We start from the raw sequence: 22908 nt of genomic DNA, 5'->3' as shown, positions 1-22908 counted from the left end.
AAAAATGTTAATTTCAAGCAACTGAGCAATAGGCTTCTCTCCAACAGAAGTTTTTTTTCCCCCTCATGTCCTCTTTTGAGCAACTATTAGAAGAAAACATTTGGCAATTTATCGCATGTATATTCAATGTCTTCTCTATCTGGGATTCGAGAAGGTAAATTATTTTACCGGGGTCTTTTTGAGTGGGATACATAACAACACAAAAGTAACAGTGGAAAAGAAAAACAACCATTATATAAAGTGAAGGGCAACAATGGTCAATGTTCAATCTTGAAATAAGACTTTAGTGTTTGTGGTGCACATACATTAATCAACAAACTATAGAATTCCCATTAACAAAAAAATAGAATATTGCCCAGTACCACATACACTATACTGTATAGTGTATTTGCTGCACTCTGTAGTTTACAAAATATCTTATGAAGTAAAATGCCACAACAGAGACATTTGACTTCATCTCTTCTAGCTACTCTACTGTAGACAGAGGAGTAGATAAAAGTACAAATGTAATGCTTTTGTACTTTTCCGACAAAAGCATTACAAGTAGGAAAAGTTTGCAACCTTTTTCCTTAGAGATTTTCTCTTCTCTTCTATTTATAGGTTGTGAAACGTGGGACTATGACTGTCAGCAGATTTACAGGCACTAATCTCTAATGCTTCAGAGGTTGTTCGGTTCAAAGGTGGGAAGGAGGGAAATTCAAATAAGTGAACATGGAAAACATTGAAAAGTAAGAGTGGAAAACTATACTTTCATTTTCTGATCCTTTCAACAGAAAGTGATACCGTCATAATTTTTCAGGTTCTTACTTTTTGTTTATTTCATCAAATGTTTTATAAGACATTTAATTGAAATGAGATATTTTCATTATCTCATTAAAAAATAATTTGCCAAATGTCAGAATACCATAAAAAGATCGTCTGAAAATACATTTTTATTTATCACTTTCATTGAATTCAGAGGTACAAGTATATTTGATGTGATTGGCCTTTAAACTTTATGACTTTTGTCACAAGTGGTGGATCCATCCACACGTTCTCGCAGCAGATGGAAATTTGTCTCTTTCCTTTGAACAGATCTGGTGTAGCAGAGAAAGGTTTGTGCTCACAAATTAGAGACATAAGACCAGTGACTTAGAAACTGACTTCTTTGTTCTTAAGAAAGCTTGTACTCAGAAATGTACATAAAAATAATTTTTTGTGTTTGGTTGAGACGTTATATGAAAACAGGGTTTTTTCTCTCAGGGACAAAGAACGTGTTTCCTTCCTGAATGGTGAAGCAGCTGAACATTAACAATTGCATTCTGCCTTTTCTGAGCAGATGAACAAGTTCCTTTTAGGCATCTAGAAATTGCATCCACAAATAAACCAAACTTGTAAAGGTCAACAATTCTAATATCTTGGCTATTTTTTTTATTTATTTATTGATATATTTATTATTATTTTGTATGAAATCACACAAGGAAGACTGCCAGTGAACTACATACACAGATGTATCTCCATTTAACTCAAATATTTGACACAAATCAGAAACATGCTGATAATTTAGTTTTCCCAAATTGCTTGAGTCGTTATCTGTGTATATGTCAACTTAAAAAGTTAAAATCAAATGGTCGCTTGTGGTATTTTGACTTTTGGCATATATAAATGCATTAATTTATCATATCTGGGTTATTAAAGGAAAAGTTTAGTCTGACTCAAAGTCAATTAGTGAGAAAAAAGACGTTAAGTTTTTTTATACAGTATAAATTAAATGGTTTCCATTCATTGTTGCCTTCAGCTGTGGTGAGCTTTGAAATGAACTTCAGATCGTTTGTTTATTTACTTTCATCTCATATTTTGTATTTACTCAAACGTGATTTAATTCATGACTTTTCCCAGAGGAACTGTGAAAAATATTGCAGCTGCATTCCTTGTAAAAGAGCACACAGGGAAGTCTTCAGGCTTAAATGACAAAGACAAAAAGTAAGAAGGATTTCCTCATTTCAAACCATAGTGCTCTCAAAACATTCTGAGATATATAAAACAAACTTAAAGCTACAATAAGTAACTTTTATAAGCAATATTAGCTATTTATTTGTTAAAACTTCCACCATGATGTGACAATTTAACATGAGACAGATCATCTGTGAAGCTCATCCACCTGTTCCCAATACTACTATTGCCATCTGTGGGAAATGCTCTGCTCTTGGTTAGAAACAAACAATCAGAGTCAGGAGGAAGGTCTTAGAGCTGTCAATCATTCTTATGCAAGTGGTGCTCAATGTGCCAGTGGCAGAAAAACACCTTACCATTTATCTGCAGTGGCCATGCTAACTTTATGGAAAAATATATATAGAATAGCAGAGAGAAAGGTGGAGGGTGAGAGCTGCACATACACAAGATGATTGACAGCACTAAGCCCCTCCTCCTGACTCCGATTGGTTGTTTCTGATGGAGCAGTGCATTTCTGCAGATGGCTGTAAGACCACAGGATGGAGGCAGAGGAGCTTGTTTTCTTCGCAGATTATCTGTCTCACATTATACTTTTAGGATAGTAATAATTTGAACAAACATGGAAATAAACATACTTTTTTAAAAGTTACTTACTGCAGCTTTCTTTACTGTATATTTAAGTAATGAGAACCGGATGTGTAGCAAAATGTATGTGTCACTCAGCAATTTGGCTAATAAAACTATTTTTAGATTGAAAACATCAAACTCGGGAGGATCTTGGAGTGCAAGGTCTAAACACTCCATTGACTCTCCTTTGACTTTCATGGACACACGGTAAGAAAACACCAAGATCTTACGTCTTTTTTTTATTTTTTGTTTTACATAGATTTGTTATAATCCTGGATGGAGTATGCATTTACGTATTTTGTATTTCTCATCTGCCATGCGGGCTCTAAAAATTTATTTTTTTTAATGGTCTTTCCTGTCCAGTCTATTTCTCTGACTCCTTAAAAGAGTTTAATGGCTGTTTTCTTCACCTTAAGGTGTGTTTAAGTTGTCCCCAGAATACTAGAAAAACCTTTAATTCTACAACATTCATCTTTCAGCTACAAACTCTGACTAGAAATCACAGTGAAATTAAAGTTCTGCATGCTGCAATTCTGTGGTTGTAGATTCTTTTACAGATCTTACATTTTGGAGTGTACTTGTTTGTTTTAATTTTAGTTTTATATTTGTATAAAAACTAATGAGTTCAGTTGGATATGAGAGGCCCCATATGTAAAAACTTACAAACTCTCTTACATATACTATCAAACTTTGTAACATATATCATGTACTCTCACGTGTGCTTCCAAACTCAACAGAGTTTGGTTGCAACGGAACGGAAGTTAACTTAAAATCTCAGTTTCTGATTGGACCCCAGGCAGGAAAAGGCAGGTTTTCACAGACGGAAAAATAGTTGAACAGCAGCGATTCACTGAGGTAATGAATATTTGAAATAAAATCATTAATGCTCCTACAGTACTGTACTGTCAGCATTAACAGAAGTGTTAGATAGAAGCCGACAGCCAGCATTGGAACCCCCATCTGTCAAGTGAAGCTAGCCGCCTCTTCAGAAATGGCAGCAAAGCCGGCCTGCACTCGATTTTAATGTGCGCGACGGCACAAGTTACGGCGCCCTCCTTTACACGCTCCTTTCAAAAATAAAAGCGCACCTCCTGGTTTATGTTTGATTCACACTTTAAGTGTCTTTCAAGCGGCTGTACAAGTTTAAAGCTTTGTGTTAATTCATTTGCAAAAGGACATTATGTATCTGAAAATAAATTAAAACATATTATGTGGAAGAAAAAAAAAATCCTGTAAACAACATATGTGCAACCTCAATCAAAATTGGTGACATTTGACAAGCAAAAAAAAAAACTTTCGGATTCCATATTTTATGGTGTCATCTCTTACTTCAGGATGACACGGGGACACCTGTAGAAGAAGTAAAAGAAAATAACTAATTTGGCCAGTTTCATAAATCAGATTAAGGTTTTGAGAAGAGTTTGATAGTATTTGTGAGGGAGTTTGTAAGTTTTGGCCCAGATCATTTACAGATTAAAGTTATCAAAGTGACATCTTTTAACATCTACTGCATCTTTTTCTCATCACTGTACAGTATGTGTCAGTGTGTTAAATTATCATGTTTTCTTATATTTGTGAAAGGCATTTCAGACTAAAGAAAACAAAGTCAGAGAGCAGTGGATCTCTGCGGGCCAAGTCTGAACAATCTATTGAACATCCACTGACTTTCAAAGGAGCACGGTAAAAAAAAAAAAATGGAGCCACACACATTCATAGCATGTATTCAGAGAAATACTTTAACCAACAAAACTATTATGCAAATCGTCAGAACAAATTTTTTAAATACTTTCTAAAAGACATCAAGTTTCACACGGCTATTGAGTCTTTCTAGACTTTTCTATGAAAGATATTAAAATTAGTCTGCCTGCCGTCCTACTCTATTTTTGCAGTACTTTTTAAAATCTTACTTTATATTGGCTTTTCATATGACACAAAAAAACGACAACCTCATGCAAGCAAAGGCCAGAATATAGTGAAATAAATAGGTGGATAATTACATTGAACACAGATGATGAACATTTTGAGTGCAATTCCTCACCAGTATTACTGAAAGCGTATCACCATTAGAGAGAAAATGCCCTGTTTGACATTTACACATATTTTGTCCCAACCACAATTTATGCAGGACAGGCCTAATGCTCCAACACAGGTTAACTCAGTTATTAAGAAGAATAAATATAACCATGTCTTCTTTGCTGAAAACTTTCTGAAAATGCCCAACTGTGTACATTTGGCAGGATCACTGCTCGATGGTGTTATGATACAGTGATTTTTTTTTTACACATGCCATTTTCAGATCAGAGAAACCAGAAGATGACTGTTCTCTCTATGAGACGGAGTCAGACTTGTCAAAGGACATGCCTTTTAACTTCTCAAATAAAACGTAAGCAAACTCTTTATTTCCATAACACTTTATCTCTAATTCATTCAGCTTTTAGCTCTTCTCTGTGCTGAACTTTTTTTTACCATTTCTTTTTCTTGTCACAGAGAAATATCACGAGGCATTCCTAAATACTGGGGAAAACCTGGAATCGTGTCGTCTCAACATGCATTCAGGTATGTTTAGTTTACATCTGTGTCTAAAGTACAACACATTGCAGGAAGAGTTGAGAGAAAATGCCATGTTTACACTTATCTCAGTCTTTCCATTTTAACAACTGAAGTAATTTCTGATTTATGAAGTTGAAGAAGAGTCAGTGGGTTGAATATATGAATTCCATTTATTAATGCCAAAATACAGCTGGTCCATTTCTTATGCTACCTTTAGGAGTTAGCAGGACAAAATGGCATCAAACGACAGTTTTCTACTTCATTAATTTGAATAATGAAAACAGAGTAAGTTCACAGAGCACATTTAATCAGTACTACATCCTTTTCTAGTAATGCTGAAGTCTCTCCTTATTTTTCCTGCTCTTCCTTTTCTTGTCACTTACACATATTTTGTCCCAATCACAATTTATGCAGGACTTAATGCTCCAACGCAGGTTAACTCAGTTAAAAAGAACAAATATAACCATGTCTTCTTTGCTCAAAACTTTCTGAAAATCCCCAATTGTGTTCACGTAGCAGTATGATAGAGTGAATTTTTACACTTGGCATTTTCAGATCAGAGAAACCAGAAGATGACTATTCTCTCTATGAGACAGAGTCAGACTTGTCAAAGGACATGCCTTTTAACTTCTCAAATGAAAAGTAAGCGAAATCTTTATTTCTAAAACACTTTATCTCCAACTCATTCAGTTTTCTGTGCTGAACTTTTTCACCATTTCTTTTTCTTGTCACAGAGAAATATCACGAGGCATTCCTAAACACTGGGGAAAAACTGGAATCGTGTCGTCTCGACATGCATTCAGGTATGTTTAGTTTACATCTGTGTCTAATGTACAACACATTGCAGGGGGAGTTGAGAGAAAATGCCCTGTTTGCACTTATCTCAGTCTTTCCATTTTAATAACTGAAGTTATTATTATTTTTTTTAATCTCCACACTTCCATTATTCTAATGTAAACAGATTTACACTTTTGCAGTTTCTGGGAAAACTTACCATCTATATCAAATTAGTATAATTATCCTCAATGTGCTTAATGTATTTATCTATCTATTAAATAATTTTTGAATTTGGGTGCTTTTTGAGGATTTTTTTTTGTGTCAGTCACTGAACTATTTTAGTACAAACATCAGCTGACTGCTTTCTACTCTGACACTTCATTAATGTTAACAACACAAACAGAGTAAGTTCACAGAGCAAATTTAATCAGTACTACATCCTTTTCTAGTAACGCTGAAGTCTCTCCTTATTTTTCCTTCTCTTCCTTTTCTTGACATTTACAAATTATTTATGCAGGACTTAATGCTCCCACATAGGTTAACTCAGTTTAAAAAAATAAAAAAAATACAACCATGTCTTATTTGCTGAAAACCTTCTGAAAATTCCCAACTGTGTACATTTGGCAGGATCACTGCTTGATGTTATGATACAGTGATTTTTTACACTTGACATTTTCAGGTCAGAGAAACCAGAAGATGACTATTCTCTCTTTGAGACAGAGTCAGACTTATCAAAGGACATGCCTTTTAACTTCGCAAATGAAAAGTAAGCAAAATCTTTATTTCTAAAACACTTTATCTTTAATTCATTCAGTTTTCCGTGCTGAACTTTTTCACCATTTCTTTTTGTTGTCACAGAGAAATATCACGAGGCATTCCTAAATACTGGGGAAAACCTGGAATCGTGTCTTCTCAACATGCTTTCAGGTGTGTTTAGTTTGCATCTGTGTCTAATGTACTACACATTGTAAAAGCAATGTGCTCTGATCTGTGCATTTTGACGTTTAGATTTCTAGAGCAAAGCCCTCCGTCTGCTGTATATGCTGCCTTAAAAACTGAGCACAGAACGCCCAATGACATGATCCGCAGGTATGATTCATTAAAAACAGTATTTAAAGAGTAGAGGGTTATTTAAACGCTATGTTCTCAATCTTATTATTGTGTGATGCAATTAAAAAAAATAGATTGTTGTGTAATCTGTAAATGTTCAGTAGTTTCCGTTGAAAAATACTTTTCTAAAAGAATTTCACACAACACACTCAAAGTTGGTTAGGACTGACTTTAATGTGCCTACATATTCTAATAGATGGAGGTAAAACAAGTTGCATAATTTAAAAAAAAACAAAAAAACAATTGACACAAAATATGTAAATGTCCATTAATTGTGTCTTGTATGATTTAGTTACAAAATTAAACAAATACTGACTGATAAACGGTTTTCATCTTTTCTTTTCTCTCTCTCTTAGACGGTACTATCCAAAAACACCTGAGTCCATATCTTCATCTGACACCTCTGATTATTCATCGTCTAAATCTAGGGATTCCCAAAGCAGCAGTGACACAGTTTTATATGATCGGTAAAGCCTTCTCCAAGTTCAATGCAATAACATGCGATATTGAAAGATTTACAATATCTGTTGAACTCATTGATTAGGGAAGTAAATATTTATGTGATTTTTGTTTGACATTTTCTTAAGTACCAATTAAACCTACTTCTGGTGCAATTGGTAGAGCTGTTGCCTTGCAGCAAGAAGGTTCTGGGTTCAATTCCCAGCCCAGGGTCTTTCTGCATGGAGTTTGCATGTTCTCCCTGTGCATGTGTGGGTTCTCTCTGGGTACTCTGGCTTCCTCCCACAGTCCAAAAACATGACTGTCAGGTTAATTGGTCTAAATTCTCCATTGGTGTGGGTGTGTGCATCTATGGTTGTTTGTCCTGTCTGTCTCTGTGATGAACTAGCACCCTGTCCAGGGTGACCCTGCCTCTTGCCCGTATACCTCTGGAAATAGGCACCAGGACCCCTGCTGGCCCCAGTAGGGATAATGGTGTAGGTTGATATGAATGCTCCTTCAATTTTTGGGGGGGGACATTTTATCACAGTAAACCAATTGGAACCATTTGGTGTGGTACAGTTTTACTAGTTGTAATGAGAGCTCTAATCAGATTATATGGGTTGAAAAAGCTTTGAGTGCTGCTAGTGCTAGCACAGTACCAGCATTTTAATGGTGTAACCTATACACATAAAGCCAGCATGGCCAGTTATTCCTCAAATTCAGGATACATACAACCCAGGTGTTGAAGTTGCTGTCATTCAAACACTTTTTCCCCAGGCTCCATCAAGGATCCTGACCTTGATCTGATCCTGCAAAATAAAACTTGCATTTGTGATGAGTTTATGATGGCTTAGAAAAGGCCTTCATTTGTGGGATGGTTCCACTTTACAAATATAATCCAACTGTTCTTTATTTTGTAATGACCTGCTTTTCTTTACTCCTCTCAGCCATGGGGAGTTGATGTGTGACATTTGCAACCAAAATGCGGCTGTGAAGATATGCCAGACCTGCAACGACTTCTTCTGTGAGCCCCACGCCCGTCAACATGGCACCCAGTTGCAAAAACACATTATCAAAGACATCGGCAGTGACATCCAAGACAGAAGCTGTCTGCATCAGAAGCCTAAAGATTTTTACTGCATAACTGATCACATGCACATTTGCAGCATTTGTGTGGAAGGAAACCACAAAAGACACGACATCACCTCACAGGAGATTCAGGTAACCATGAGATAATACATTGGAAAACATTGTTTTGGTGGATCTTCACTAACAATACTCTTTTCTAACAGGTGGATGTTGGTGAGGACCTTGGGCAGCATGATACAGGTTGTTTAACAGTTTTCGATTCTTCTTTTTTTTTTGTGAATGTTGCCTTGATGTCAAATATCTGTTTTGGACAAAATGTGTGTGTAAATAAGTCCCAAACAAAAGTAATACTCTAAACTTAATAAATAGCAGAGACACAAATTATGAATGAAATCTGCTTTGATCACATCTTTCTAATAGGGTAAAAAGATTTTAAAGGTCCTTAATGTTATATTCAGTTTTATTGCTTGTTTATTTTTTTATGATGTTATAATCTCTTAGTTACACAACTGTCACTGACCTTTATCCAGAAACGTGAAACACCTAGTGGGAAATGATGTAACATACTGACACTGGAAGGTGATTTAAATTAGATAAAGTGTGTTGTCGGTGACTGTCATCTTCATGGAAAAAAAACAAAACATGCAAAGATCTGTTCAATTACTGCTGCAAAATACTTTAATTTGTCTACTTTAAGAGTTACCACTGAAACTGTGTTCTGTAGGCGGATGCAGAGAGTTTTTAGAGTGGGTTCTTTCCTACGATATTTGCTGTATCGCATCAAACCAAATCTTGTTTTATAACATCAGGATGTCCTGTGATGTGTGGCAAATTCTAACTTGGTCTACTTTTTCTTGTTGGCCAGTGGTGCCCCCTCCTGGTGAGATCAAGTTCCTGACAGTGAAACCAAACTCTGTTGCGTTAACTTGGGGATTACCACCGGAACTAAGCGGAACTAAGAAGTTCAGAGTTAAATGGAGCTCTTTAACAGAGGTAGAAGGTTTGTTAGTTATCAAAGACCTGAATAAAGTGGAAATAAACAACCTTCAGCTTGGAGAGCAGTATTTCTTCAGTGTGGCCACAGAAGATGAAGGTGGCAAGTTAAGTAAATGGGTGACAGCATGTGTGTCTACAGGTAAAAGTCATGAAGCAAAAGCATTTTTTATTGGGTTCATTATTAAATCCCATAATTTAATGCTTTAACAAACCTTTTGTCATTGTCTTCCTTCTCGCAGCCGTGCCACCTCCTCGAGATTTGACAAAAGTTTGCTTAGAATCCACGACTCTGTCTTTAACTTGGAGCAAAGGAGAAAACATGGAAGGAATCCAACATCAATTCCTGATTACCATCACAAGTCCAGATAAAGAGTCTTTTGTAATATACACAAAAGACTGCCACAAGACCTTATCTGACTTAGAGTCAGACACAGAGTACAATATATCAGTCTCAACATTGCTGAATGACAAGACGAGTGATCCAGTTTCTATCTCTGTGCACACAGGTGATTTCATTTGTTTTATCTTTAACCTCTGCAGTTAGAAGAAATCTTGCTGAAGTTTAGGATCTTGAAAAAGTATTCAAATTTCTGAAACAATTTCCTACTTTTTAACAAATTTCAATGTGCAAGCCAAGACAGCTAAATGTTGTAGAAATGCTTTTCAGTGTTGGATAGAAATGTATATTAAGGTTTTTCACCCATTGAGTAAATGTGATGAATTTGTTGCTCTTATCTTGTTTGACAGAGCTTGGCCTCAGGGAAGTATTGACAAAGATTGGACTTGAAGACGAGTATGACACCAAACTAAAAATTAGCCAAATCCTCCAAATTATTCAGCATGACACATCAGAGATCAACATCGAAACACCAGAATCCCTCACTGAGGCCTTCCTAAGGAGACTTTTAATGTGTGACACAAATGCTAGAAGTGTGAAATGTGTGTCTAGTGATCTGGAGATGGACAAGAAGAATGCTATCAACCCTCTAGATTTGATAGCTGGACTGTTTCTCTGCTCAGACAAGTTCCTTCAGCAGAATATGGTTGGTAAAATGGTACAATGCCAGTTTGCGGTCCCGCTCCTCCTGCCAAACATTGAAACAAGAGAGCTAACCATGATGCTGTGGTCTATGCGTGAAATTGTCCGAAATTTCACACCCTTGCAGCAAGCATTCAGAGGAACAGGCAGTGAGGAAAGACTTGTGTTCTCTGAAATGCCTCTGGTATCATTTGTCAGGCTGGGAAAGCACTTCCTATCCAAGTCTCAGATGTTAAACAAACTGCTAAGTAACACAGAGCAGTACCATGATATATTTTACCATTCTGCTTTGGAGTGTGGAGATGTGCCACGAAGAATTTCAGAGGGGCTTGTCGAATTCAGCTGGTACCTTCCTTGTGGCAACAGATCTGTGGATAAGTTCAGTGAACCAATGGCTGTTGCCAACCTCAGAGGGGACATCAGGTCCTTTGATAAGCAGTTTACATTCCTCTGTCAGTCGTCTGCAGTTGTTTACATCCTCTGTGAAGAATCAGAGGTTGAATACTTTAAATATCTGCAAGGAAAACAAGTGCAAGCAAAACTGATTTTGATCAGTAGCAAAAGAGGGAAATCGTTCAGATTAAAAATGTTGACAGTTGAGCCAAACTTAAAAACAACAAATTTAAGTGAGACAAAAACAACTGAAACAGAGTTAGTCAGGCCCCTCCAGGAGTCTGTTTCTGAAATGCTTGGGAAAAAGTCAAAAAAGGTGTCTCTGGAAAATCTGGCTGAAAGAGCTCGGTGTTGTGAGATCCTCGTCGATGACGATAGCGATGAATGCCGAAGTGCACTGAAGAACGCCAGAAAAATCACTGCACGTATCGACAAAATATCTGAGTTCAAAGATGAAGAACTGCCAACTCAAGGAAACATCTGGAAAGCAATTTCATGGGTGCAAACAGAACACTGGAGACTACGAAAAGTTGGCAAAATAAAACTTGAGGAATACCATAAGACCCTGGAAAGAGAAGAAAAAGAGTTCAAAAAGAAGCAGCAAAGGTTCGAGATGACGACCACAATGTCAAACTTCCTCAACGGGTTGAGTGCCTCTGAAGTTCACCGCTCCTATTTCCTGAAATGGTTGGAAATGACACTGGAGGATCTGTCCCGGCACCAGCTGTCAGCTCTACTGAATCAATACGTGACACTAAAAATGAAGTGTCCAAAAGAAACAGATAAAATAGCAGATGTTGACCAGCAAATTTCGATTTCCTCTTTACAAATAAAACATTTTTTTCGAGAGTGTGGGCAGCGATATACATGTATGGCCGACGTACCAGAGTTCAGCAATCTAAGGAGAAAGGTGGAACAGCTCCCCATGTTTGCTGCTCAGATGCTGCTAGATGGTGTCCCTCTTGAGCTTGTAGATGGAGATGCAGCAAACATTCCCTTGACTTGGATCAATGCTGTTCTTACTGAGCTTCACTCCCTTATACAATCTAATAGTAAGGTCAAAGTCATTTCAGTGATCGGAGTAGAAAATTCAGGAAAGTCAACTCTCCTCAACACCATGTTTGGGACCAGGTTTGCTGTCGACAAAGGAATGTGCACTAGGGGAGCATTCATGCAGATGATCACTGTCAGCAAACATGTAAAGAGCAAGATAGGCTGTGACTGCATCATGCTCATCGACACTGAGGGACTGAAAGCCCACAAGATAGTCCAGGACGACCACAGCCACGAACGTGACATAGAAGTAGCTTGTCTTGCTGTGGCACTAAGTGACATCACAATAATCAATATTTCCAAGGACGCCTCAGTGGAAAAGGAGTTCTTGAGGATGGTACTTAATGCTCTGACAAGGGTGAAAGTTGAGGACAAGAAGCCATTATGCCATTTTGTTCAGGTTCACATGACAGGTTTGCCTGCTTCTGATCAAAAGAAAAGAGATAAGGCATTGCTAGAGCAGCTCAATGTGATGATCCAGAGGGATCTTCAGATAAAGGCGACAAAGCTTGCAGATGTAGTAAGCTATGATTCAAGCACCTGGATCTGGCACCTTCCTTCTGTTTGGAGAGGAACTCCACCAATGGCTTCTTACAGCTCCGACTACAGTAAGACTGCACAGGCTTTAAAACGTTGCCTGCTAACGGATCTAAGCAAATGCCCTGAGAGAGGAGATCTGATGGATTTTGCAAAGAGGATAGAAAGCTACTGGGAATCTGTATGAGGCATGACAAGTCGCTAAGCTTCCGGTATTTCAAATGCAGGAATAACTAAAAGTGCTTTACATCACTCAAAGAGAACAAACCCAAATCTAACCATAAAAATAGAAAAGAAAAATAGTAACTGGTCATACAGTGAACCTAGAACATTTGAAGATCTTTAGAGATTACCAGCAGAATCTGTTTGACTGGAATCAGAAGAAATGGGAAATGATGCCTGGGTCAAAAATTTGAAAAGAGAGTTTAGTCCTGAACTGCATCTTTCTTCTGTTTTGTTTGGTTGAAGCCTGCTGTCACACCTTGATGCACACCTGAAGACACTTCCTTCTCATCAGTGGACTCTAAAAAAGTGTTGGTCATCCAGCGCCTCACCCTTTCCCCTGGGCAACTGTAATTTGGTTGACTGTTAAAATCATTCCTATCAACCAAGAGCAATTCTGTAAAACAATCTTGTTTGGTGAGCTATTTTATTTCCTTGTATTCTGACTTGGATGTGAAACTTGGTAGGGGTTCTTTCCAGTTTGTAGCAAGTCAGGGAGCTTACGCATTGTGTTTTTGTGTATCTTGAAGTGAGAACTGTTGTTATTTTCAGTCACCAGGGGGCATTTATTTGCTATTGTTTTGGAATTAGAGACTAAAGTTTATTGCCTCTTTTACTCTGTGCCTCCTAGTGTTCCATTTTAAGAGTCGTAACAAAAACCCTTAAAATGGTGTTTAGAGTTTTAAAATCTTTATTTTGCTGTTTTTCATGGTCACCTGTGAATCATAGTTTTACTCTTTACCCCCCTGGCCTTTTTAACTTTATGGGCAAATATGAATGGAATCAAATAGCTTGACTGTTATACAGTCAGTCATACAATGGACATGGTAAACATAATTTATTGTCATCCACCCATGTCCAGGTGTTGCTTGTGGAAACGCTATTGATTGTGTCTTCAGTTTCCTGTAAGACAGCAAGCATCACATCCAACTGTTTTTTTTTTTTGTTTGTTTTTTTTTTGGGATGTAATAGTCAAAAATGAGCAGTATGTCTAAAATAACTGGCCATTTAGCTAAAGTTCATTTTTGTCTTTTTCAATGGTCATTCTCCTGCAGACATCTGAAGCTCAAACACCTGAACAAAGCCACTTTTTTCCGTTATACACTCAGATGGAGCTCAGTTTATAGATTTAACTCCCGCATTTGAAACATTTACCCCAAATGAAATGAGATTACTAATCCTGAGATTAATGGATTATTTCCCTTTGGTTATCAACAAATGAGGAATTGAGACGAATGCCAAGACGAATTTGAAGCAACTAACAAAAATTCCTGCATGTTAGCTCCTTTCAGTTTGACTTCAAAATGATATTACAGGCTGTTATGCATATTTTATGCTATTTGGAAGCACAATATATTCTAAGTATTGTAAAAGTTTAATATCTTCTAAGAATTTGTTGATTGAGGTATTTGTATATAAGCTAGTTTGCTTTGTTTTCGCAAAAAAATCTTTTTCCTCTGGTGTTGAAATCAAACAACAGGCTGGCAATAATTAGGTTATGTTTATTAATCTTTAAATAATACATGTTCACGTTTATTTCAATGTTACATTTACCTTGAGATTAAAGTTAAATATTCATCTGAAAATGTACACAACTGTTTCTGGCAAATTGTAAAAATAAACAGAAAAATATATTGATATGTCTAAATAAACTTCCAATGCCATTTGTTGTCACATTGTCAGACATTTACATAAAAATTATTTAATACATTTCACATTTGATTTTATTTTCTTTAACAAGCATTGGAGTCATTAATCTACAACCTGCAATTATGCACATACTGTAATACATTTTTACAATGGATAAATAAACTAACGGGTCTACCTGAGAGGCAAGTGAAAAATTACAGAGACCAAGATTTTTGTACATATGAGAAGACTTAACAGTGCGCAGTCTGATTCATGTTAGTTTCAGTGCAGCAAACCGAGGCTTGAAGGAGATTCAGCGAGACATCATTCGCACAAATTCTGTGGAAAGGTGAAAAACTTTGTTATTGTATTTCATCAAAGTGAGTCAACAATGCTCTGAAAACATTCAGCTGCTCAAGAACACAGCAGTGCGTGCTCACATTAGCAGAAAAAGTGGTAACACTTTATTTGAAGGGGTGTGCATAAGACTGACATGACACTGTCATAAACATGACATAACACTGTCATGATCATAAAGAAGTCTGTATGAATGTTTATGACAGTTGTCATGAAGTGTCATTCAGTAAATAATGACACTTTTAATGCAAAGTTGCTCTAAAAGTTGCATTAAAAGTTCATAAAAATGCCAACTTTGCATGAAATTATCATACAAAATAATGCAAAGTTGGCATTTTTATGAACTTTTAATGCAACTTTTAGAGCAACTTTTCATTAAAAGTGTCATAATTTACCGAATGACACTTCATGACAACTGTCATAAACATTCATAAAGACTTCTTCATGATCATGACAGATGTCATGTCAGTCTTATGCACACCCCTTCAAATAAAGTGTTACCGAAAAAGTTTCCACAATTGTGGTTGCAATTTGCTTTCTAAAATCGAGAACCATACAGTATTTCATTTCATGCCCCACAGACTTTATCTTTTCATATGTACTTGCATATCAATAAACACATCTAATGTGGGTTTAAATCTGAAGAAATCAAAATAACTTAGTGGAACATCAGGTTTTTTCCCCTCAGTGCAGTATGTGTATAGATTCTGATACACATAATACATTGTACACATAATAGTGTATGTATATTAGAATGAAGGATGTATAATTCACATCATTCTGCTGTATCAGGGAGAGGGTGATTACTTTTGTGATGTAACGATCATGTTAATTTCCTTCCTCCTAATTGACCATGTTGGACTGAACGGTGAATGATTTCTTTTTCGCAGTGGACCATGTGTGATATTTCTGCTGTGTCAGAGTGATGATCAACATCAGTGAGAAAATTTAGAACAGCTTGACTTAGCTTATGACATTTTACATGCAGGTTACAGGCCAGAACTGCATGAATAGCTAAAGTCAGCAAATATTTGAGTCCCCTCCAAAATGACATGTGACTGTGTACCAAGATATACTGTAGCATTCATTCATATCAACAATAAAAACTGCCTAAGCACTACTGCTGAAGCTAACATCTACAGTCTTCCCTATTTCCACTCTTAGGGAAAGAGCCAGTCAGTGTCAAGAAAAATAATTGGTGCTCCTGGATTGTAAATGTCAGCCAATAGCACGTCTAGTAGCATTGTGCCCAGTTATTTCAGCCTCTCAAGCTGCCTTTTCTATCGAAAATCCTCAAAAAGGGTTTTTCTGGAAATAATTTGGTGTCACAGAAAAATCTGTGAATCTCTGAATACTGACCTGTAAATAGGCATGGGTCCACTTACCTTCAAAGTCCACCTGTCCGTCTCCATTGAGGTCTACGTCTCGCAGGATCTCATCAATCTCCCGGTGGTTCAGCTGTTCTCCCATCAGTTTCTTCATAGCTTCCCTTAGTTCCCCAAGGCTAATCTGACCGTCGCCGTCCGAGTCAAACTTAAAAGTGAAATAGTTTTGAAATTAAAGATTACATTAAAAGAAAAAAAAAAGAGCTTTAATGTTTAATAATATGCTGCTAACCTCTCTGAAGGCATCCCTTAACTCTTTTACTCCAATCATGTCTGCAGTCTCAGCAAGCATTTTGGGGCCCATCAGTTCCACAAAGTCCTCAAAGTCCACTCTGCCCCCACCTGTGAAATAAAATATTATATTACTTGCTTTTCTTTAGCACAAAGTATAACACACAGTATAATATAATACTGTGTGATGTTTTACATGAAATCATAGAAGAAGAAATTCTGCTAGTCTTGGCAACAGCTCCATGGCAGTGGGTCTAACTTTGTTTACCTTTACTCTAATGTTTGTGGACAAAATCTTAAACCGACTGCATTAGTGTTTTGAAGACTCACAGATCTGCTGGCTGAGCTCAATGAGTTCCATTTCAGTCGGCATGTATCCCATAGTCCTCATGCATTCTCCCAGGTCCTTATAGCTGATGAAGCCATCTTTGTCTTTGTCAAACTCTCTGAAGGCTTCACGCAGTTCTGCAGGTAGAGACCAATTTGAGTGATAAAAAGAGGAAATTGCTAAGTCAAAGATTTATTGCTGCTGTAAAGGAGTGTGAAACAGAGCTGATTTTTTTTAGATTATGGCAAACGACATTTGCTGAAGTATCTGGCCTGAGACTCATGTTGTTTTCAGAACCTAACATTGGTGGACCTAAGTGAATTTGTGAATATGTACTGAGATGTTTTGCGAAAATAAAACATTGTTCACATTCAGCTCAGTAGGTGCAAAGTTAGGATTTTAAATTGTGCAATATAAAGTTCAGACTTCAGCAAACAGAAAGTTTGGCAGTGGAGTTGTTGATATTTCTGTACCTTCCATTTCCTCTGGCCGTAGGTCTCGGTCCTGTGTTGGTGTGAGTCGGAGACAGACAACGAAAGAAAAAAACAAAAAAGAGTCCATTAACCTTACTCTCTGACATAACATTCACATCACTGACAGCACTGTTTTAATGTCACCCTTTCACCTCTCCAGATTCTTTCAAACATCTTTTTTCCTTTCACCATCTGTCAGTGTGAGCCGAAACTCTACAACAGGATTATTTGGTTTTTGATCTGACTAAACAAACTTTCTACGTCCAGCTGCGGAGAAAGTATGTCATAAATATGGTCCAGGTTAAATATCTGAATTGTATACCACAGACATTCTTAGTGTATTAATGAAAGTTTTTTTTTTTTTTTTCCCTCTGTGTGTGCATTTCAAAATAAAAGGGAACTCTGTGAAATTCAGACATTTCAGCCACATTATTGCAGAATCAAACACAATGCCATTATTTATTAACACTAAATAATAGAAAAAATGTTGGACGGATGACAAAAGAACAGCTCCAGTTGCAACTTCCTTGGTTTGAGGCATGAGTTGAAGGTCATGGTAGGATAAGTCTCTTGACTACTTGTTCTGCGAGGTCATGACATCAGCAGCAGCAGGAATAATACAGGCTTGGATTAGAGAAAACAGGGGACACTACAGCAGCAGGGAGATTACAGCCGTAAATTGTATTACAAATCATGAAGGCTTATCGGTTTATCATTTCCCTATCTGCAGCTTATTTTCATCTGCAGCTGAATTGCTGCACGGTCGACTTTCGTTTTCAGATCAATACACCTGAAAAGGCTAAATGAACATGTTTGCAGTAACTGTATGGATGATGTAATGTTTGGACCAGGCCTCCTCTAGTCTTGATCCACTGGTTACGTCTGAAAGAAATTCCCACACTGTGCACAAAACCCAGAAGCTACAGTCAGACCTTGCTTTACACACCAAAATGACAAGAGTAAAAAGGTTTTGCAGATGCTGTTTGCAATTTTATTTTCATGAAAAGATTAAAAAAGATTAAAAACCCTCTGTTCTCTGTCTAGGGATTCCATTACTTTCCTTCTCCCGTGGATTCAAATAAGATTAGGACCCTTTTTTATTTGACAAGGTTAAGTCAGTTCAACTTAGAAAGTTTATAACATAAAAATAGCTGTATGTTCCTGTCCTGCACTAGCAGCAAAACAGTTGAAATGTATTTGTTAAGGAAGTTTGTCGTAAATCTTAACATGGGTGAAATCTGTCACAAAGGATTTTATGCACAATCTTTAAGCACACATTTAGATCTTACAGCAGACTCTACAAGTAAAGAGGTAAAGCATCAGAGTAAATTGCTGACATGAGATTTGGTGAACCCAAGTGATTATTGCAGTTTACAGAGTTTCTCAGATTTTTATCTACTTCATTTAAGCATCCTGTTCATTGCGGCGGCAACATAAACCTTACTCCTTATTCAGCTTTGATGGTGACAGTTCAAGTTGTTTCAAAAGTGTTTAATTATTTCCCTGACTGTTGATATGTGCAAGTTTACACAAGTAGCTGTGGTGCTGAAATAATCTAGATAGCTGTGAATATTTTACCGGAATAAAACTTTCTTTTGTCTTTTGTATTTTAGAGAAAATTGCCTCTTTGTCAATTCCTACCCCAGAACAACAAGGAGTGACCAATTACTCATTAAAAGATCATTTTCACTTTGAAATCCTTAAAAAAAGAGAAAAAATTACAAAAAAAATGTTTAAGGTATTTTAAAGTCAAATAAATGTAGTGCCAGAAATTTTATAAAGAATAAGGCTCTCTTGAAGTGGAATGCTTTCCCTCAAATTTGCATTTGTGACATTATGCTAGTGTAATAAAAAATAAATGTTTAACAGTTTTCTTGCTCAACTTTACCAAGTATGTTTCTGTTTGCAAGTGCAAATCATGATATTCAGGCATTTCTGCTGCTTAAAACTGCTAAGAAATTTTGAAATTGTCAGAAAAATGCATCAATCTTTTCCAAGTGATGCGACTGAACAATGACTTTAACTAATTTTTTTTCTGATAGAAACAGCTGGATTTGTTTAAATTGGATTTTAAACATTTTTTAAGTTCAGCGTGAAGTTAAAAAAATTAATTTAAGATGTGCTAACACAATTATTGTGTTGTTTGAAGACCAGCTGCAATTGTTACACGTCTATTTTAACTGCGTGAAGGGTCATTGCTGTAATATGCAAGTGTTGACAGTTTACTCAACACAACATCAAGGTCTGCTTTAAAATAGTAAAATAGCTACATAATCATCTCCAATATTTCTCACCTCAGGAGAGAAATATCAAGACCCTACAGCTTCATTAAACGCCGTGCTCTGCTTTCTTTCTTATATAAGTATGGCATCCATCTGATTTAAGTCAGTACCAGACTTCTAGCCATGTTTAATTACATATGTCTCATACATGAAACACAGCTGAGACATTACTAGTGATTTTAATGCTTTCATAACAAAAAAATATTTTTTATACTCAGTTTTGCACAAACATGAACATTGAAGTGGTATGGATGGGTAATGATGGTGATTTTAATTGTAAAGATGACTCAGCAGATTGCATTCACTCGACCTGGTCCAGTATTGGTCAAAGAGCGCAAAAGAGTGGATCCGAGTGAGATGCTTGCTGTGAAGTTGTGACTGACTGAGTGGGTGTAAACTCTCGTGTAGGTGAGCATCATACATACAAGTTGGCTTTGAGCGAAGCCCTGTCTGAGGAAGATACAAGCTGGCCCCACTATGTTGTGCAGCATGTTGCAGTTCTTAACCAGAGTGCACAGCGGGTCATCAAATTCCCGCCTGCTCCCTCCTTCCTCCTCATCCTCCTCCTCCTCTGTGTCCACCTCCCCAGCACCACCCAGGGAACCTAGCATGGCCGTGGCTAACGCTGTGTCACTTTGCTGTACGGACGGAGCCCCCTTGGACAAAAGAAACCAGTTGGATTAACATTATATTATCTTCAGAAAATAAGATGCCATTTATTTATTTACAAATTTTTGTTTATTCTACAGGACAACAAATAACTTTAAAACTGTCAAATGTTTTGCCTGTTCAATCTTGCTTTGATATAGTGTCTTGTATGTAAATCAATCAGAATGGATCGTTCAAGCCAATTTTTCTTTTTTTTATTTTTTACAAAAAATAACAAACTTCCAAATATTTTACTGGGATTTTGTGTGATAGACCAACACAGATGGCACATGGAACTAAATCTTTGTTTATTTTGAACAAGTAAAATCATATATGGTTTTCAATTTTTCCACACTACGAGACACCGTTTTTCTAATATCCCTAACTAAATAAAACCATATCCAACCAATTTCTTTCATTCATTCATCTAATCAGCAGACAGAGTCTACCTGTACTACTGTGCCTGTAGAAAACATTTTAAAATCTGAATATTGAACAAGGACACAATGAAATTACGACAAAAAATGCCCTGATCAGATAAAATATATATACATATTAATAAAAATCTTTTTCATCTACATAGAAAATTATGCATAAAGAGGAAAACTACCACTGAACACCCCATTCCCATTGTGACACATGGTGGTGGTGGAGTTATGTTGTGGGCATGCCTTTCTTCTGTAGAGACAAGAAAGCTGGTGAAAGCAGGAAGAAAACGTGCTAGAGGTTGGAAATGACTTGAGACTGGTTCAGAAGTTCATTTTCAAACAAGTCAACGACCTTAAACCTACATTAGGGTTGTTACAAAGGATGGCCTGGTTTCAATCAGTGTTTTAGAAGGACTAAGTCAAATGACTCATCTGAAATCAATATACCAGAAGGAAGACTAGGAAAACTTTCAGTCTGATGTGAAATCCTAGAGGGAAAACAATCCAAAAGACATGCAGCTGCAAAGCTCCAAAGGATGGTTCTGAAAAGTACTGACTGAAAGGAGCTGGATGCAAACACCCACTATGTTCTGCAGATATTCACTAAAAAAACAACTTGAAAACCATGCATGATTGTCCTCACTGTTGTGCAATGCTATGTATTAATCTGTGACACAAAATCTTGTTTCTGATTGACAAAATCTAACCAGATGTGAAACTGTTTCTTTATATAATTTCATGCTGATGCATACTTACCTTTTTCCTGTTACTGTCCTTGTTAGAAGTCTTGTTGACGTTTCCCATCACCCTCCCCACCTGCCTCCTCCCACCTCCACCCTTTCTTCCTTGGTGGTCGCAACACTTATCCAAGGCTTCTTCTCCTCTTCTTCCTTTACCCCTCTCTTTTTCTCAAAAGTCACATAAAAGTGTAAAATCCATGCTTGATCCAGTGCATCCCACGTCGAGAGGGGGCAGCTCCTTTCAAGAGGAAAGAAAGTGTGTCCGACTACACTGCTGTGACTGAAGGCGACTCCTCTCAGTTCACGTGTCCCGGATCCTATTGGTCCGCCGAGACGTAAAGCAGGTGTGTGATGCCACGCTAAATCCTAAACTCCTCAGCTTTAAAACGTTTGGTGTGACGGTATAGAAAGCAGGATGAGAGAGATTGACGGGGTGGGTCAGGAACACTGGGTCATATCTGGGCTGAAACATGCTGCTCCTGCCAGACTCTGGCTGTGATTGCAGGACTTGACCATTTTTCTCTCTCCCTCCCTGTCTCTCTCTCTCTCTGCCTCTCTTACAGACACACACTTACACAAGCTCTTGTTTATCTTCACAGATCATTTCTTGAATTTGGTTCAACTAAATCTAATTCATCTCATCCATCGTCCCCTCACTACCTCTCCAACATCATATTTATGCTCTAAAAATGACTAGTCTGGCACAACTCAGAGGGCGTGTGTGTTTGAATCAGTGTATGTGTAAATCTGCGGGAGAAAAAGGGGGAGGGGATGGAGGAATTATGGATGGAGAGTTGGCCGCCCATTTAATCCCTGGAATTTCAGATTAGAGGAAAAGAGCTATGCTGTCAGGCGATAGGAGTGATGAGGTTGCAAATAGAAGAAATATGTGTTTGAGTTATTATCAGTCTCTATTGACAAGTGAACTGAAGCAGTGTCTGAAATATATACAATCTTGAAAATCATTCAAGATGATGCTTTGGAAATAAAAATCATAATGGCATCCTTTTTTACTTAATGAACTTATTAATGGACTAATTGAATTAGACAAAAAGTCTGAATGTAGTATGACCTGCAAAAATATTCCCATATTTCTCTCATTATAACGTGAACTTTAAATGAATCTATTGGGATTTTTTGTTACTAGCATGATTATAAAGTTAAAAAAATATATATATATATATAAAAATTCCCCTCTCACCCTCCGCGGGTGGTCTCTCTTTCATCCTCTGAGCTCGGGTCCTCTACCAGAGGCCTGGGAGCTTGAGGGTTCTGCGCAGTATCTTGGCTGTGCCTAGAACTGCACATTTCTGGACTGAGATGTCTGATGTTGTTCCTGGGATCTGTTTGAGCCACTGCTCCAATTTGGGGGTGACTGCCCCGAGGGCCCCGATGACCACAGGCACCACTGTGGTCTTCACCTTCCAGGCCTTTTCCAGTTCCTCTCTGAGGCCCTGGTATTTCTCCAGTTTCTCATGCTCCTTTTTCCTGATGTAGTCACTTGGTATTGCTACATCCACCACAACTGCTTTCCTCTGTTGTTTATCCACCACCACAATGTCCAGTTGGTTCGCCATTACCATTTTGTCTGTCTGGATCTGGAAGTCCCACAGGATCTTGGCTTTGTCATTCTCCACCACC

General features: G+C 37.4%; 2 protein-coding genes and 2 long non-coding RNA genes across 5 annotated transcripts; 3 read left to right on the top strand and 1 right to left on the bottom strand.

Moving 5' to 3' along the window:
• Positions 1-36: 36 nt before the first annotated feature.
• Positions 37-1368, top strand: LOC106946174 (uncharacterized). Its single transcript, XR_001424714.1, has 3 exons — positions 37-154; positions 601-728; positions 1243-1368. It is a non-coding gene; the product is annotated as an uncharacterized LOC106946174 (long non-coding RNA).
• A 4274-nt stretch (positions 1369-5642) lies between these two features.
• Positions 5643-7022, top strand: LOC106946175 (uncharacterized). Its single transcript, XR_001424715.1, has 4 exons — positions 5643-5912; positions 6566-6652; positions 6745-6813; positions 6895-7022. It is a non-coding gene; the product is annotated as an uncharacterized LOC106946175 (long non-coding RNA).
• Positions 7023-7983: 961 nt separating this feature from the next.
• On the top strand, positions 7984-13075 carry LOC106946176 (up-regulator of cell proliferation-like). Its single transcript, XM_015030345.1, has 5 exons — positions 7984-8658; positions 8730-8766; positions 9392-9661; positions 9762-10028; positions 10270-13075. The coding sequence occupies exons 1-5, from the start codon at positions 8398-8400 to the stop codon at positions 12729-12731; spliced, it is 3297 nt and encodes a 1098-aa protein (XP_014885831.1). The 5' UTR covers positions 7984-8397; the 3' UTR covers positions 12732-13075.
• Positions 13076-14252: 1177 nt separating this feature from the next.
• cabp2a (calcium binding protein 2a) lies at positions 14253-21800 on the bottom strand. Of its 2 annotated transcripts, XM_015030347.1 has the most exons (7): positions 21284-21779; positions 19877-20107; positions 17170-17200; positions 16699-16833; positions 16370-16479; positions 16138-16285; positions 14253-14734 (listed from the first exon to the last, which is right to left on the bottom strand). In XM_015030347.1, exons 1-7 carry the CDS (start codon positions 21329-21331, stop codon positions 14709-14711), a joined length of 729 nt encoding a protein of 242 aa, XP_014885833.1. In that variant the 5' UTR covers positions 21332-21779; the 3' UTR covers positions 14253-14708. The 2 variants fall into 2 exon arrangements, with proteins under 2 accessions (XP_014885833.1, XP_014885832.1); XM_015030346.1 differs by lacking the exon at positions 14253-14734 and having other exon boundaries at positions 15347-16285; positions 21284-21800.
• Between the last annotated feature and the right edge of the window lie 1108 nt (positions 21801-22908).

The sequence above is a fragment of the Poecilia latipinna genome, unplaced genomic scaffold (assembly GCF_001443285.1).
Source record: "Poecilia latipinna isolate Pla-1442-1.1 unplaced genomic scaffold, P_latipinna-1.0 Scaffold180, whole genome shotgun sequence".
Classification (NCBI taxonomy): Eukaryota; Metazoa; Chordata; class Actinopteri; order Cyprinodontiformes; family Poeciliidae; genus Poecilia; species Poecilia latipinna.
This window is presented reverse-complemented; position numbering and strand designations above follow the sequence as displayed.

What these genes read in the sequence shown, in the direction of transcription:
- LOC106946176 (XM_015030345.1), top strand. Translation starts at nt 8,398, where the DNA reads ATGTGTGACATTTGCAACCAAAATGCGGCTGTGAAGATATGCCAGACC. An exon ending in TCACCTCACAGGAGATTCAG is followed by an intron (nt 8,659 to 8,729) that starts GTAACCATGAGA and finishes CTTTTCTAACAG; the next exon opens with GTGGATGTTGGTGAGGACCT. An exon ending in TTCTATCTCTGTGCACACAG is followed by an intron (nt 10,029 to 10,269) that starts GTGATTTCATTT and finishes CTTGTTTGACAG; the next exon opens with AGCTTGGCCTCAGGGAAGTA.
- cabp2a (XM_015030346.1), bottom strand. Translation starts at nt 21,331, where the DNA reads ATGGGAAACGTCAACAAGACTTCTAACAAGGACAGTAACAGGAAAAAG. An exon ending in ACGGCCAGAGGAAATGGAAG is followed by an intron (nt 16,834 to 17,169) that starts GTACAGAAATAT and finishes CTCTACCTGCAG; the next exon opens with AACTGCGTGAAGCCTTCAGA. An exon ending in TGAGCTCAGCCAGCAGATCT is followed by an intron (nt 16,480 to 16,698) that starts GTGAGTCTTCAA and finishes TTTATTTCACAG; the next exon opens with GTGGGGGCAGAGTGGACTTT.